The sequence below is a fragment of the Hippocampus comes genome, unplaced genomic scaffold, assembly GCF_001891065.2.
Source record: "Hippocampus comes isolate QL1 unplaced genomic scaffold, H_comes_QL1_v1.1 scaffold318, whole genome shotgun sequence".
Taxonomy (NCBI): domain Eukaryota; kingdom Metazoa; phylum Chordata; class Actinopteri; order Syngnathiformes; family Syngnathidae; genus Hippocampus; species Hippocampus comes.
Window position 1 is genome coordinate 117,305 of NW_017805777.1, and position 11,217 is coordinate 128,521.

Here is an 11,217-nt window from a genome sequence, read left to right on the forward strand (position 1 = left end):
CCCCACCGCCGCCCGCCAACGCGACCCCCAAGGGCCTGGAGGACACCAAGGACCAGGTCCTCCCGTCCGGCGTCAAGGCCGGTCTGCTGCTGGCGTCCGCCTCCAAGATCGAGCCGATGAAGGCCTTGGACTCCAGGTTCACGGAAAGATCCAAGACCACGCCGGGCGTCCCCGCCGCCATCTCCTCGACGGTCGGTCTGCCGCCGCTCGACAGGTGATTACAGTCGACCTTAACGCTTCATGGAAATAGCAAATTGGAGTCCACCAATTTCCTATTCCGTTCGCAGTCGATGGAGTCTTTGACTTGTGGAAATGGCGTCTTTGACGTGGTGGTCTGTGTCTTTGATGTGGGCTTGGTCGAAGGCCGAAATTGGTGCATTTTGAAGCTAATCATTTCACATATGTTCTGTTGATAAAGTTGTAGGCGAACGGCGATTCACAACTGCATCTCGTAATAACTTTGCGGTCCCGATGACTCATTCAGGCCCAAAGACGTGGCGGCGTCCGTCCTGAAGGACGCCAAGGCCAAAGACGACACCAGCAGCGACAGCGAGGACAAGATGGCCTCCATCAACAAGAACCTGGCTTTGTGCAAGCGCAAACCCGAGCCGCTGATGTTGGACGCGGCCGAGGTGGTGGAGAAGCGCAAGAAGGGGCGGCCTCGCAAGGACAAAATGGCGCCGCCCATCATGAGCCAGTCCTTCACGCAGGTAAGAAAAAAGAAATAATAATAAATGACAAAGTAAATATCGCGCCATACTGACTGCCGCTAATGATTTATTTTGTGCGCTTTAGCTCATTTCTCCTCCTGAGCGGGAGCCCATTAGGGCGGCGTCCGTGGCGGCGCCGCCCACTCCGGCGCCAACAGCCGCCCCCAAGCTGCCGACGCCCAGCTTACAGAAGGCCTTCAACATGCAGGTGACAAAAAGGACGCCTCATTCGGGCGTGTCCGGGTCTTCCGGTGCGTGTGCGCGCCCGCATGCATGTGTCTGCGCTTGCGTGTGTGCAGGTGAGCGTGGAGCCGGCGGTCTTCCTGGAGGTGGAGAACGAGGTGACGTCGGCGGCCGGCTCCAGGCTCAGTCAGCTGCGGTGCTCCCGAGACGGCCGCGAGTGGAACACGCTGCTGCCCGCCTCCGTGGTGGCGGCAGCGGGGAGCGGGTAAGCCTTCGGCCCCGCCGGCCGGCCGAGCGCTGGGACGTCACGTGACCCGTCTTCCTTTTCGCGGTGGTCGTCCTCAGCGACGTTCTGGCCGTGGCGTGCCAGGACGGGATGTTGTCGGTGTTCTCGTCCTGCGGCCGCCGCCTCCTTCCGTCCATCCAGTTGCCGTCGGCCGTGTCCGCCCTCAACTGCTCGGCCCACTTCGTCATGGCGCTGACCGCCGGGGCCACGCTTTCCGTCTGGTCAGTTCCGATCTTGATGTCCGCATGATTGGGATGCGGTTGAAGGCGGAGGAGAGTCTTTGATGCGCGTGCGTCATTGACGACATCAATGATGTTGTGACGTGTTGCACTTGTGGGCCAAGTGTGAGTGTGTGTTTTAGCCAATGGCTAACGATGTCTTTGCTGTCCCGATTGGTGTCTTGGATGTGTTCTGTGAGTGAGATGCTGTGTGGTCGAATGAGTCTTGAATCCTGCTCGCCCGATGGGGTCTTTTGTGAGGGAGGCACCTGGAGAAGGCCCAACTGTAGATTGTCGATGGTATCCTGAAGGCTTTGCCTCGTGCTCTGCGACATCGCTGTGCTCGTGACCCCTGTTTGTTGAGAATGTCTTTGATGTCTTGTTTGATGATGTCCCCGTTTTGTGCTGACCCGCAGGGACGTCTATAAGCAGAAGGCTCTGGTCAAAAACGAGTCCCTGACCGCCATCTTGTCCGGTGAGGGCACACCCGCTTCTCGTTTTGTGCCTGACACGTTGCCCGGTTTTGTTGACGCGTGGCTGTGCGGGCAGGTTCGGAGGTGACGGTGTCGCAGTCCCTGCTGACTCAGCAGGGCGTCCCGGTCATCGGCCTGTCCAACGGCAAGTCCTTCTGCTTCAGCTCATCCCTGGAGACGTGGTGAGCCGCAAACACCGGCCCCTTAGCCACTTGACATTGTTAGCCGATCGCAAAGCGCCTCGCAACACCCACGAAGGAGTGTCCTCCTCTCGTGTTGGGGATGCTTGAGGCGCGTGTGTGTTTGAAAAAATGGTGTGTGTGCGTTTGCGTATCGCGAGTTGGTCACGCGTGAGCCCCGGCCCGACTGACTCTCATTGGCCGTCACGCTCAGGACACTGATCGCCGATCGAGGAGATTGTCTGGTCCAGTGCGCCGATTTCCGCAGTTGCCTCCCTACCCAGGATGCAGCTGGCTGCTCCTCGGGGCCTCTGGCCACCCTGCAAGGACGCAATCTCAAGTAAGGGCCTCTCGGAAAACCGGCGTGGGCGGAACCAAAAGAAAAGCCAAAAGTCAGACGACTTGTTCTCGGTCTCCCTCGTGTGTCCCCGTGGCAGCGCCGGCCGCATGGCGTCGCGCCTGTCGGCCGCCCCGCACCACCTGCAGCAGAGCATGACTTTGGCCTTCCTGGAGAACCAGCTGGCGGCGGCTCTCGCGCTGCGCTCGGCGCCGGAGTATCGCTACTGGCTGCTCATCTACGCGCGCTTCCTCGTCAACGAAGGTAAGGAAACGTTTTCGTTTGGGTGGCGAGCGCCGGCCGGTGTTCTCCAACTGATCTTGGCGCCGGTTCATCAACGTTGCCAAAATTCGGCCCCCGAAGGCAGTTTTGATTTAGCGGCATGCGTGAACTCTTGTCGACATGTCCGTCTTGATTAGAAAAGTCTGGAGAAACCGTGCATCACAAGGCAGCGAGTCTGCCATTTTGGCTCATAGCGGCCATTTTAGTCTATTTTGGCAACGTTGAACGACTTGGCGTAAAACGTGGGGGCAGACAAAAAAAAAAACTATCCACAAGATATTTTCGGCATGGCAACGGGAAATTGGGTCGGCGTGGTCGAGCGTCTCAAGAAGAAGCCGTACCCGACGTGACACGGGAAGTCTTCGGTTTGGGCTGGAAGCGGCCATTTGAAGCTGATTTGACCCGTTTCCGCCGGGCTTCTTCATGACCGCGTCATCAAATGTCAAGAGGGATTTGAAATTGTCGTCTTATTGCTTCTCCTTTTGAGGCTCGGAGTTTCGGCTGCGGGAACTTTGTAAGGAGCTCCTGGGTCCCGTTCACAAGTCGGCCGCGACGGCCTGGGAGGCCACCACGCTGGTATGACGCAAGCGGGCGCTTCTTGTCTTTGGCTCTTGTCGCTTTTTCTTTCAAAAGTCAGACCGAGTCGTGATTCGGCGTCACTGCCGACGTTGATTTCGTCTCTTCTCTCCCCCGTCTTGCGTTCAGGGTTTGCACAAGCGGGAGCTGCTGCAGGAAGTCCTGCCCGTCATCGGAGAAAACCTGCGATTCCAAAGACTGTTCACCGAGTATCAGGACCAGCTGGAGCAGTTACGCAACAAATAACACGCACCTTTTGCATTTGGCTCGCTCCTCGACTCGGGGACCCCCCCTCCCCCGCACGGGGCGAGGCCCGCCGGCAATCGGCGCCGCACTAACGGGTGACGTCGGAGCTCGTCGTCTTGTCCAATCAGCGCTTCACCGGAACCTTCCTCGTCCTCGTCTATGCAGCGATCGTGATCATGAGCGCGACACGCTTGAACCAAAGCGATGCCTTCGGGTGTGGAGGGCGTCCACACTTCTGCCAGTCAGGAGCAGAACTCTCTCTCTCTCTTTGCCTCTTTGGTTTTCTCTCAGAAAATCACCCGAGCGGAACCTTTTAAGTGGCACTCGGCATTCGTTGTCGGCCATCACCGCCCTCCCGACGGTCACGTCGGTAACTGGCGGACTCATCAATAACCGGTGGGATCTTGTCCGTAACTTGCTATGACGCACTTTGTAGCAGGTGCTGAACGCACGCAAAGCACGCGGTCGTCCAGCTTCGACGCAACGCGAATGATTTCATGCTCGATGTAAAGAAGGGAAGGCGTCACGTACAAACATGTCCACGCGCGGCGAGGTAGGAATTGCTTTCGTTTGAAGATTTCTTTTTTTCCAGACGATGATTCCCCCGCCGCCTTGGGTGAAGAGGAAAACTCTTACCTGGCTGACAGTTTCGGCTGCCGCTTCAGCCGTCATCGGAGCTGTCGATACCTCCTGGCGACGTGTCTCGGAAACAGCCGACCGGGTCGGAAAACCTTAAAATGGCTCCGATGAAGGCCGAAGCAACAGCTGAAACTGTCAGCCGGGTTCATGTTTTTTTTTCTCTCTACCCACCCGCCACCCCCAAAAAAAGAAAGACCATTCTCTGAAGGAAAAAAAAAAACAACTATTTTAACCATAAGTAGACAAGAACAACGCCATAGCACTTTGTTTTTCTGACCAAGTGTGACTCTGTCCATATCGGATGCAGATGCATCTGGAACTGGTGCGAACTTGTCCCAACCAGACGCAAGCGCGTCCAGATCAGCTGTGAATGTCAGGGGCGGGCGGGGGGCGGGGCGTGAACGTGTCCACACCACGTATGAATTCTGTGAGCTTTTCCGCACCGGTGAAGATTTCACACCTGCCGGAAAGATGTTCACGGCTCCATATCGATGCAGTACCGAGTCGGAACTATTCCTGTTCATGGCGGGTGTGGACGGCAGCACCATCGGGTGTGAAGATGCTCCGACGTCCCGTCTGAAGCCATTTTTAAAAAGTCAAAAACGTCCCATCGTGCGTTGTCTGTTATCAAGTTGTCGACGAATGAAGCAAACCGCCACCCCTGACTGACGACCGGTACGGCGTGCGTTCACGCCGCCGGAAGTCTCACCCACCGCCCGAATGAAGGACAAGCGCTCTGGAAAATGGACAAAAACAAAGACGGGCTCCTGTTTTAGAGGAGCCGAGTCATCCCAACCTTGTCTTTCTTTTTGGTGTCAACCATGACAATTGAGTTGTTTTGGTGGGTCAGTTCAAACGTGACCAGCAATGCCCCCCCCCCCCCCCCCCCCACCCGCGAGCTACAACCACACCTCCACGATACCCTCATCCGTAACAATCGCACCAGTTTGATTTGTTGTGTAGTTTGTGAATGTGTGTGTTTGTAAGGGGGGAGACAAAGCAAGAGTCCTTTTTAAATGTTTGTACATTTTTTTTGTATTTGGAACAAGCAAAAAAAAAGAATTGAAATATTGCTTGAAAGGAAAATTAAACTTTTTTTTTTTTTTGCTACTTTCTGGTGCTTTTATTTTACTTACTGGGGTCAGAACGACAGCGTTTCCCTCGACTTGTGGATTCACAGATTTTTGTGTGTGTGTGAAACTTTGCTATTTTGCAGCTTTTGTGCTCAAGTCAAAGAGTGTACAAAGATTTGAGTGCCATCTTGGATGCAAGGAACTATTTTCAAGTGACTGCAGTTGAATGGGGCATCTCCCTGTGGAACTCCTTCCTTGTGGTTTGATGGGAGCGCTCTGCGGTCGTGCTTGGTCCCGCGACGGAATCTGCACTTATTCTTCTGTTTGTTTTCTGAGCAATCTTTGATGTTGTCATCTTAACCGGTGGAACAACTTCCTGTCTGCTAAGATGTCGATTGCATTGTGCTCGTCTACTTCCTGACCCTTACGCGGAAGTCGCGTTGACGCTGTCGTAGAGCTGAGAAATTGGAAAGGCAAAGGCCGGAACGAGTGAGTGAAAAATGATGTGGGCTCAACGACCGTGGTTGTGCACTTTTATTTGGAGGTAAATCAGGGGGGTTTGACAGGAGAAAGGTTTTCTGTTGGTGACATGGTTCTTCCCATGTCAAGTGGTTCTGGAGTATTTGTGGTCAAAGTTTATAAGTTGGCAGCAGTGCTGATCCAGTGACGCAGGAGCTGGTGCGCGATGGTCTGCTTGGGCGGGAGGACCAGACCTGATTGGACGGGACCCGGGCGGGATCCTGCGCCAAGCAGCGCCTCCATCACCTGAGCGCAGAACACACACACACAAAAAAATAAAAACAATCGCAAATCACAGGTGGGAAGCTCTGAGCGGGCTTGTTTGATTGCCTCACCTGTTGCCGCGGAAACCATCTGGCCTCCTCGATTTCGCTGCGGTCCACTACGATGTCGGTTGCCACGGCGATGCACAGGCAGCCAATCATGAGCTGCGAGGGCATGGGCCAGGGCTGACAGGAAACGTAGCGGACGGCGCCCACCAGCACGCCGCTCTCCTCGCAGACCTCGCGCCGCGCCGCCGCTTCCAGCGTCTCACCTGATGTCACTTCCCGTCAGCGTCACTTGCCGTCGTGTCCGCGGTTGTGCGCGGTGGTGCGCGCCTACCGGGTTCGATGAAACCGGCCAGGCAGGAGAACATTCCGGCGGGGAAGACGCTCTTCCGGCCCAGGAGACACTGGTTACCGTCGGGGTGGACCACCAGCATGATGACCACGGGGTCTCCAAGGAAGCAGAGAATGTGAGCATACATGCGTGTCATCGTTTTTTTTTTTCCCCCCTTTAGTGCGTGCGCGTGTACCAGTACGTGGGTAGCACGTGTTGTGTACCCCCTTGTTGCTGGGGCACTGTTGCTTCCGGCAGCTCCTCTTGTGTCCTCCTTCCTCGGAGACGGTGGCGCTGCCGCACGTGGAGCAGAAAGCGTAGCGTTGGTGCCATGCCAGCAGGGCGCGGGCTGGAGCCAGCACGCCTGAAACAACAACAATGAGATGAGAACTCGTCGGTCGCCCGATGTGTTCTTGTGAAGGCCACCGAGTTCTCGGTAGGACACGCCCCTACGGTGATAAGAATTGGCTGCCGCTTTCAGGCGTGACCGCCTCCGGGCCGGCAAGTGCCTTGACCGTGGCAACGTTGCTTTTTATTGAGCCGAACCTACCGGCGTCCTCGTGGGTGAGGTGAAGCAGGTCCCGGTGCGGCGTCGAGGCGAAGGAGCACTTCTGCTCCCCGTACGGACAGCGGCCGAGCAGCGCGGCCTCGTCCTCGTTGCTGCTGATGGCGAACCAGGCCGGGAGCTCCTCGGATGGATTTTCCGTTGCCGTTGCGCTCCTCCTCCTCTTCTCCACACCCAAGAAGACCAGCACGGGCTCGGGCTTTTCGAGGAGATCTTTGACGGCCTCGTAGCCCAGCCGACACAAATGCTGCACGCCCTGCGGGAAGTCCGGAACGAGGGTCAAAAACCACACGGCGGTCAAGAATCATGTCAATGTTTTTTGTGGGTTTTTTTTCATGATTTGGTTTTTGACTTTGTTCTTGATATTTGAATTATGTTTTGAAATTGTGCAAAACATAATTCAAATATCAAGAACAAAGTCAAAAACCAAATCACGAACAAACACAAAAAAATAAATAAAGTCATAAAGTAAGTCAAAGACAAAAGTTAGAAATCAATTCAAGAACCAAGTTCAAAACCAAAATAGTCCAAAACAAGTCAAAACCAAAAATCAAGAACCGAGATAAAGCAGATCGGAAGATATGCCAAGAATGAGGTCAAGAAACGAGACAAAACAGTTCAGAAAATGCACATCAAGTTAAGCTGCAAAGCAAGAACCCGGTCAAAACACTCTAAAAACCAAGTTAAAAAAAAATAAAGAAAGTGAAGAAGCAAGTTGCGACCTGCTGGTCCCGATGCAGCATGGGGCTGAGATCTGAGAAGAGCAAGAAGACGGAGGCGGGATCTTTCTTCTTGGCCTCCAGCCACGCAGCGTCGCTCCGCTTGGCGCTCAGGCGGTCCAGCGGCTCGCTCCCAAAGTAGTTTTCCACCCCGGCGCCATCTCGGTCACCCAGGAAGGCGGAGACGTGCTCGTGACCCCAGAAGGCGGCCACGTCGGACGCACTCTGACCGCTGCTGTTCACTCGACTCTTGTCGCTCCTCCAAACAAGAACACGAAGAAGCAGATGCCCCGTTTGAGCATGCATTTGAAGGAGATCGCTTCATCCCGAACGCAGCCAATTGTTATCGGAGGGTGTGCACACTTGTGCAAACACATCACAGGTCACATTCATGGTGGGAAATGTTTGCAAAATGATTTTTTTTTCCTCCCCGCTGTGCGTTGTGTCTACCCGTGTCGGAGCAACGTTTGGACCACGCCTGCGTGTCCGCTCCTGGCGGCGAGCATGAGCGCCGTCCATCCTCTCGGGCCGGTCCGCTCCAGCAGAGACGGGACGGCGGACAGCAGGGACGTCACCTGAGCTTGGTCGCCGCGAGATGAGGCGTCCAGGAACTTGGCCACAACTTCCTCCTCGGGCACGCCGGACATTTTGCCTGCAGACAGGACATCACACCTGGAGCATCTCTTGAGATTGACACCTGTCATCCTTCAATATTTTCATTGACAGATTGATTTGAAAATATTTGACCTTCAATCGTGTGTTTTCGTTTGATTTGTCAGATTTGATATTTCGTACATCGCACTTTAAATTTCCGTATTTATGGACAAACTGACATTTTGTCTTTTTAATTTTACAAAATTAAAGAAAACAATTGTAAAAAAAAATGCATGGGTGTAATATTTTAATCGCGTCATTAAAATATGTATTTTTAAATGATTTGACTCGGGAACTGAAAACATGAAAGAAACAGGGAGGAATTGAATGTTAAAGTACTTTAAATAATCAACTGTTTTGATTTGTACTTTTATATTACGACCGGGAGTTCGAACATCCGCGGTCACCTTGCAACAAGCACACGAAGGTGAAAGTTTCCATGGAATAACGAATATTCTGTCAGACATTTAAAACTTGACGAGGTGAAACGCAAATCTTCCTCATTTTTGTCCTCATGTGCTGTACTAAAAGGAGGCCAAGCTAACTCGCTCGCTGTTACCGCGTTGAGAAGCTAAAGCCAAGTGAGCGTGTGAAAGCAGAATAAATATTAAATGAAGGTTAATGCTGTTCAATAATTCACGGGAAAAGTCACCTGAAACCGTCGAACAACAGTACGAGCTCGACGATCGCCCTGTTGCATGACGGGTGACGTCAGGGCGAGGTGCATTCAGGTGCACAGCCATGAGAAGGGACACCTCAAAGATACCTTGACTTCAAGATTCTTGATGAATGTAGCGCTCTCGCAACGGCTGCATCTGTAACAGGTACGAGCTCCATTTGGTCCTTGTTTGATGATATTTTTCATGTATAAAGGATCAGGAGTGACTTTTTTTTTTTTTTTACCTCGACAAATGATTATAATACTGTACCGGTTTCTTAACACTCAAATTGACAGTTGTAACTGGACTTGGAAATTTCCGAGGTTATTTGAATGCATCGTTGTGCTGTCGAACGCAATAAAGTACGTGTTTTTAATCATGTTATTGCTTAAAGTTTTATTTTTTGATTCGAAACGTCAACCTCCGACAAGAATATCGGATCTGGAAGGAAATATGTACGCATTAAAAAGTCGAAACTTGTTACTGATAGTGGATTGTCCGAAGAAACTCGATTGCAACGTTACTAACTTCGGTTTTTGAATAGGAGTGTCAGTTTGATAAGAATTTAATCGCAATTACGTCATAAAAATCTGAAGAGAGGAATGTCGGCTGAAACGGATGAAAACACAAAATGTTTCGCCATTATTGTTGCATCCCGACCGTTCAGAAATGGTTTCAAATTTAGCTGGTCAGCCACACTTTTTGGGCGCATGTATCGTTTGTTTGTGGTTTTACTTAAAAGATTTGACTCCAAGACAACTGTGTACTTTGTAGTTTATTTATTCCACAATGTTAAAAATATAACATGACAACATAGGCACACATTCTTTCTCCAATGCAACTTTGATTCATGTAAACAAACCGTTAAATGTACATTTGGTCAGTTTGTTATTACAAATAAATATTTTTTTTTCAAAAAGCGGACAAAAACACAGCAAGTGATGCTAAAATAAAGGTTTGACTTTCTGTGTGTGTGTGTGTGTGTGTGTGTGTGTGTGTGCGCGCGCGTGTGCGTGTGTTAGGAGTAGAACGTGAGCACGCTCTGGTGGTTTCCTCGCACCAGCAGAAGAGGAGGAAGTTCCTTGGACAGCGTTTCTAGCCAGCACATGTAGAGGGCGCTAGAAACCACGCCCTTCCTTGCCAGCGGCATCGTCCTGATCAATCGCAAAAGGAGCGGACACTTGATTAGGGATGCATAATTACAATGACTCAATCGTTATCATAATAATGCTGTGACTGACAAGTGCTAAGGAGTATCAGAACCCAAAAGTAAATTGCTTTATGACAGTGACGTCAATTTTCTACCCCAAAATAATAATAATAATCATAATGATGATGATGATGTTTAGAAACAGTCCAATATACTTGTTGGGGTTTGCAGTCATCGAAAGAAAACTGTTTCTGCAAAAGCAGTTGATTTTCCGAGAATATGAATTGGATTACATCAATTTCTGAAAAATTTCCGGGGGGAGGGGGGTTGTTTTCAAGCAAAAGTGATGACATTCAAATCACAGTATGATCCATTACCAATCTGGGGGGAGATTGTCCATTTTTTTTCTTTTAAAGTGCATTTTATTGGATAAGCGGTGAAGAGAATAGATGGCTGGATGGAGGGAATTTTTCGAGATCAAAACATTTTTGAAGCAGTCAGATTCTTTTCAGCACATTCGGAGTTTGATCTTTTCGAAAAAGAAAACGACGGACGAGATTTGCTTTTTTTTTGTTCTCGTTTGTCGTTTAGATGTTTGGAGACGTGAAGTTTCCTCACATGACGATGAGCTTGGCGTCGCCGGAGTGTTCCTTGAGGAGCTCGTTGAGTCGAATCTGCCGATTGCTCTGAACACAAACGTCGCCACACGGTTGTCGTCACAAGCTAGGAAGGCTGCGCGTGTCGCGGACGTGCTCGGCGTGGTGTCGTCACCTTGGCCTTGTAGAGCTCCAGCTCGTTGTCGGTGATCCTCCAAGGCTCCTCGGCCTTCAGACGCTCAGCCGCCTCCTGGTCCATGTCCTCCTCCTTCAACCTGTACGACTCCACCAGGGCCTTGAACCACAATTTACTACGCGCGCGCACACGCGCGTGCGAGCATTTAGTGGGGGGGGGGGTGTTGTTGTGTATGTGTGCATACGTACGTAGGTGTGCACATGTCTCCATTGTAACTTACTTGTGTTTCTTGGGTTTGGTGTTGATGTCTCCTAGGACGTTGATGTCGGAGAAGTCGATCCGAAACCTGCTGAGCAGCGTCGCCATCCTGTTTGCGTGCACACACACACACGCACACGCGTCAGTGTGCTCCCCCCC

General features: G+C 51.8%; 3 protein-coding genes across 4 annotated transcripts in view; 1 reads left to right on the forward strand and 2 right to left on the reverse strand.

Annotated features, from left to right (window-relative positions):
- hira (histone cell cycle regulator a) overlaps positions 1–4,718 on the forward strand; it is an 11,541-nt gene extending 6,823 nt beyond the window's left edge. The window contains exons 15-25 of the mRNA XM_019884667.1: positions 1–214; positions 485–710; positions 796–918; positions 1,010–1,158; positions 1,239–1,400; positions 1,814–1,872; positions 1,947–2,052; positions 2,264–2,389; positions 2,487–2,650; positions 3,156–3,244; positions 3,374–4,718. The exon at positions 1–214 is cut by the window's left edge and continues 2 nt beyond it. Coding sequence (XP_019740226.1) covers positions 1–214; positions 485–710; positions 796–918; positions 1,010–1,158; positions 1,239–1,400; positions 1,814–1,872; positions 1,947–2,052; positions 2,264–2,389; positions 2,487–2,650; positions 3,156–3,244; positions 3,374–3,490 — 1,535 coding nt within the window. The 3' untranslated portion in view covers positions 3,491–4,718. The remainder of the gene's footprint in view (positions 215–484; positions 711–795; positions 919–1,009; positions 1,159–1,238; positions 1,401–1,813; positions 1,873–1,946; positions 2,053–2,263; positions 2,390–2,486; positions 2,651–3,155; positions 3,245–3,373) is intronic.
- Positions 4,719–5,244: 526 nt separating this feature from the next.
- nudt12 (nudix (nucleoside diphosphate linked moiety X)-type motif 12) lies at positions 5,245–9,017 on the reverse strand. 2 transcript variants are annotated; one of them, XM_019884665.1, is made up of 9 exons: positions 8,912–9,017; positions 8,056–8,257; positions 7,609–7,864; positions 6,872–7,142; positions 6,518–6,685; positions 6,325–6,438; positions 6,057–6,256; positions 5,814–5,967; positions 5,245–5,636 (listed from the first exon to the last, which is right to left on the reverse strand). In XM_019884665.1, the coding sequence occupies exons 1-8, from the start codon at positions 9,000–9,002 to the stop codon at positions 5,839–5,841; spliced, it is 1,431 nt and encodes a 476-aa protein (XP_019740224.1). In that variant the 5' UTR covers positions 9,003–9,017; the 3' UTR covers positions 5,245–5,636; positions 5,814–5,838. The 2 variants fall into 2 exon arrangements, with proteins under 2 accessions (XP_019740224.1, XP_019740223.1); XM_019884664.1 differs by having other exon boundaries at positions 5,245–5,967.
- A 659-nt stretch (positions 9,018–9,676) lies between these two features.
- Positions 9,677–11,217, reverse strand: part of LOC109524644 (solute carrier family 12 member 2-like) — a gene marked incomplete at its 5' end in the record, with an annotated part of 13,430 nt that continues 11,889 nt past the window's right edge. The window contains 4 exons of the mRNA XM_019884646.1: positions 9,677–10,072; positions 10,687–10,754; positions 10,840–10,975; positions 11,081–11,212. Of these exons, the coding sequence (XP_019740205.1) occupies positions 9,937–10,072; positions 10,687–10,754; positions 10,840–10,975; positions 11,081–11,212 (472 nt within the window). The remainder of the gene's footprint in view (positions 10,073–10,686; positions 10,755–10,839; positions 10,976–11,080; positions 11,213–11,217) is intronic.

Coding starts and splice junctions, on each gene's coding strand:
- nudt12 (XM_019884665.1), bottom strand. CDS start 9,002: ATGGCTGTGCACCTGAATGCACCTCGCCCTGACGTCACCCGTCATGCA. Junction 8,258..8,911: donor CTGTTGTTCGACGGTTTCAG/GTGACTTTTCCC, acceptor TCCTGTCTGCAG/GCAAAATGTCCGGCGTGCCC. Junction 6,439..6,517: donor CACGTGCTACCCACGTACTG/GTACACGCGCAC, acceptor GCTTCCTTGGAG/ACCCCGTGGTCATCATGCTG.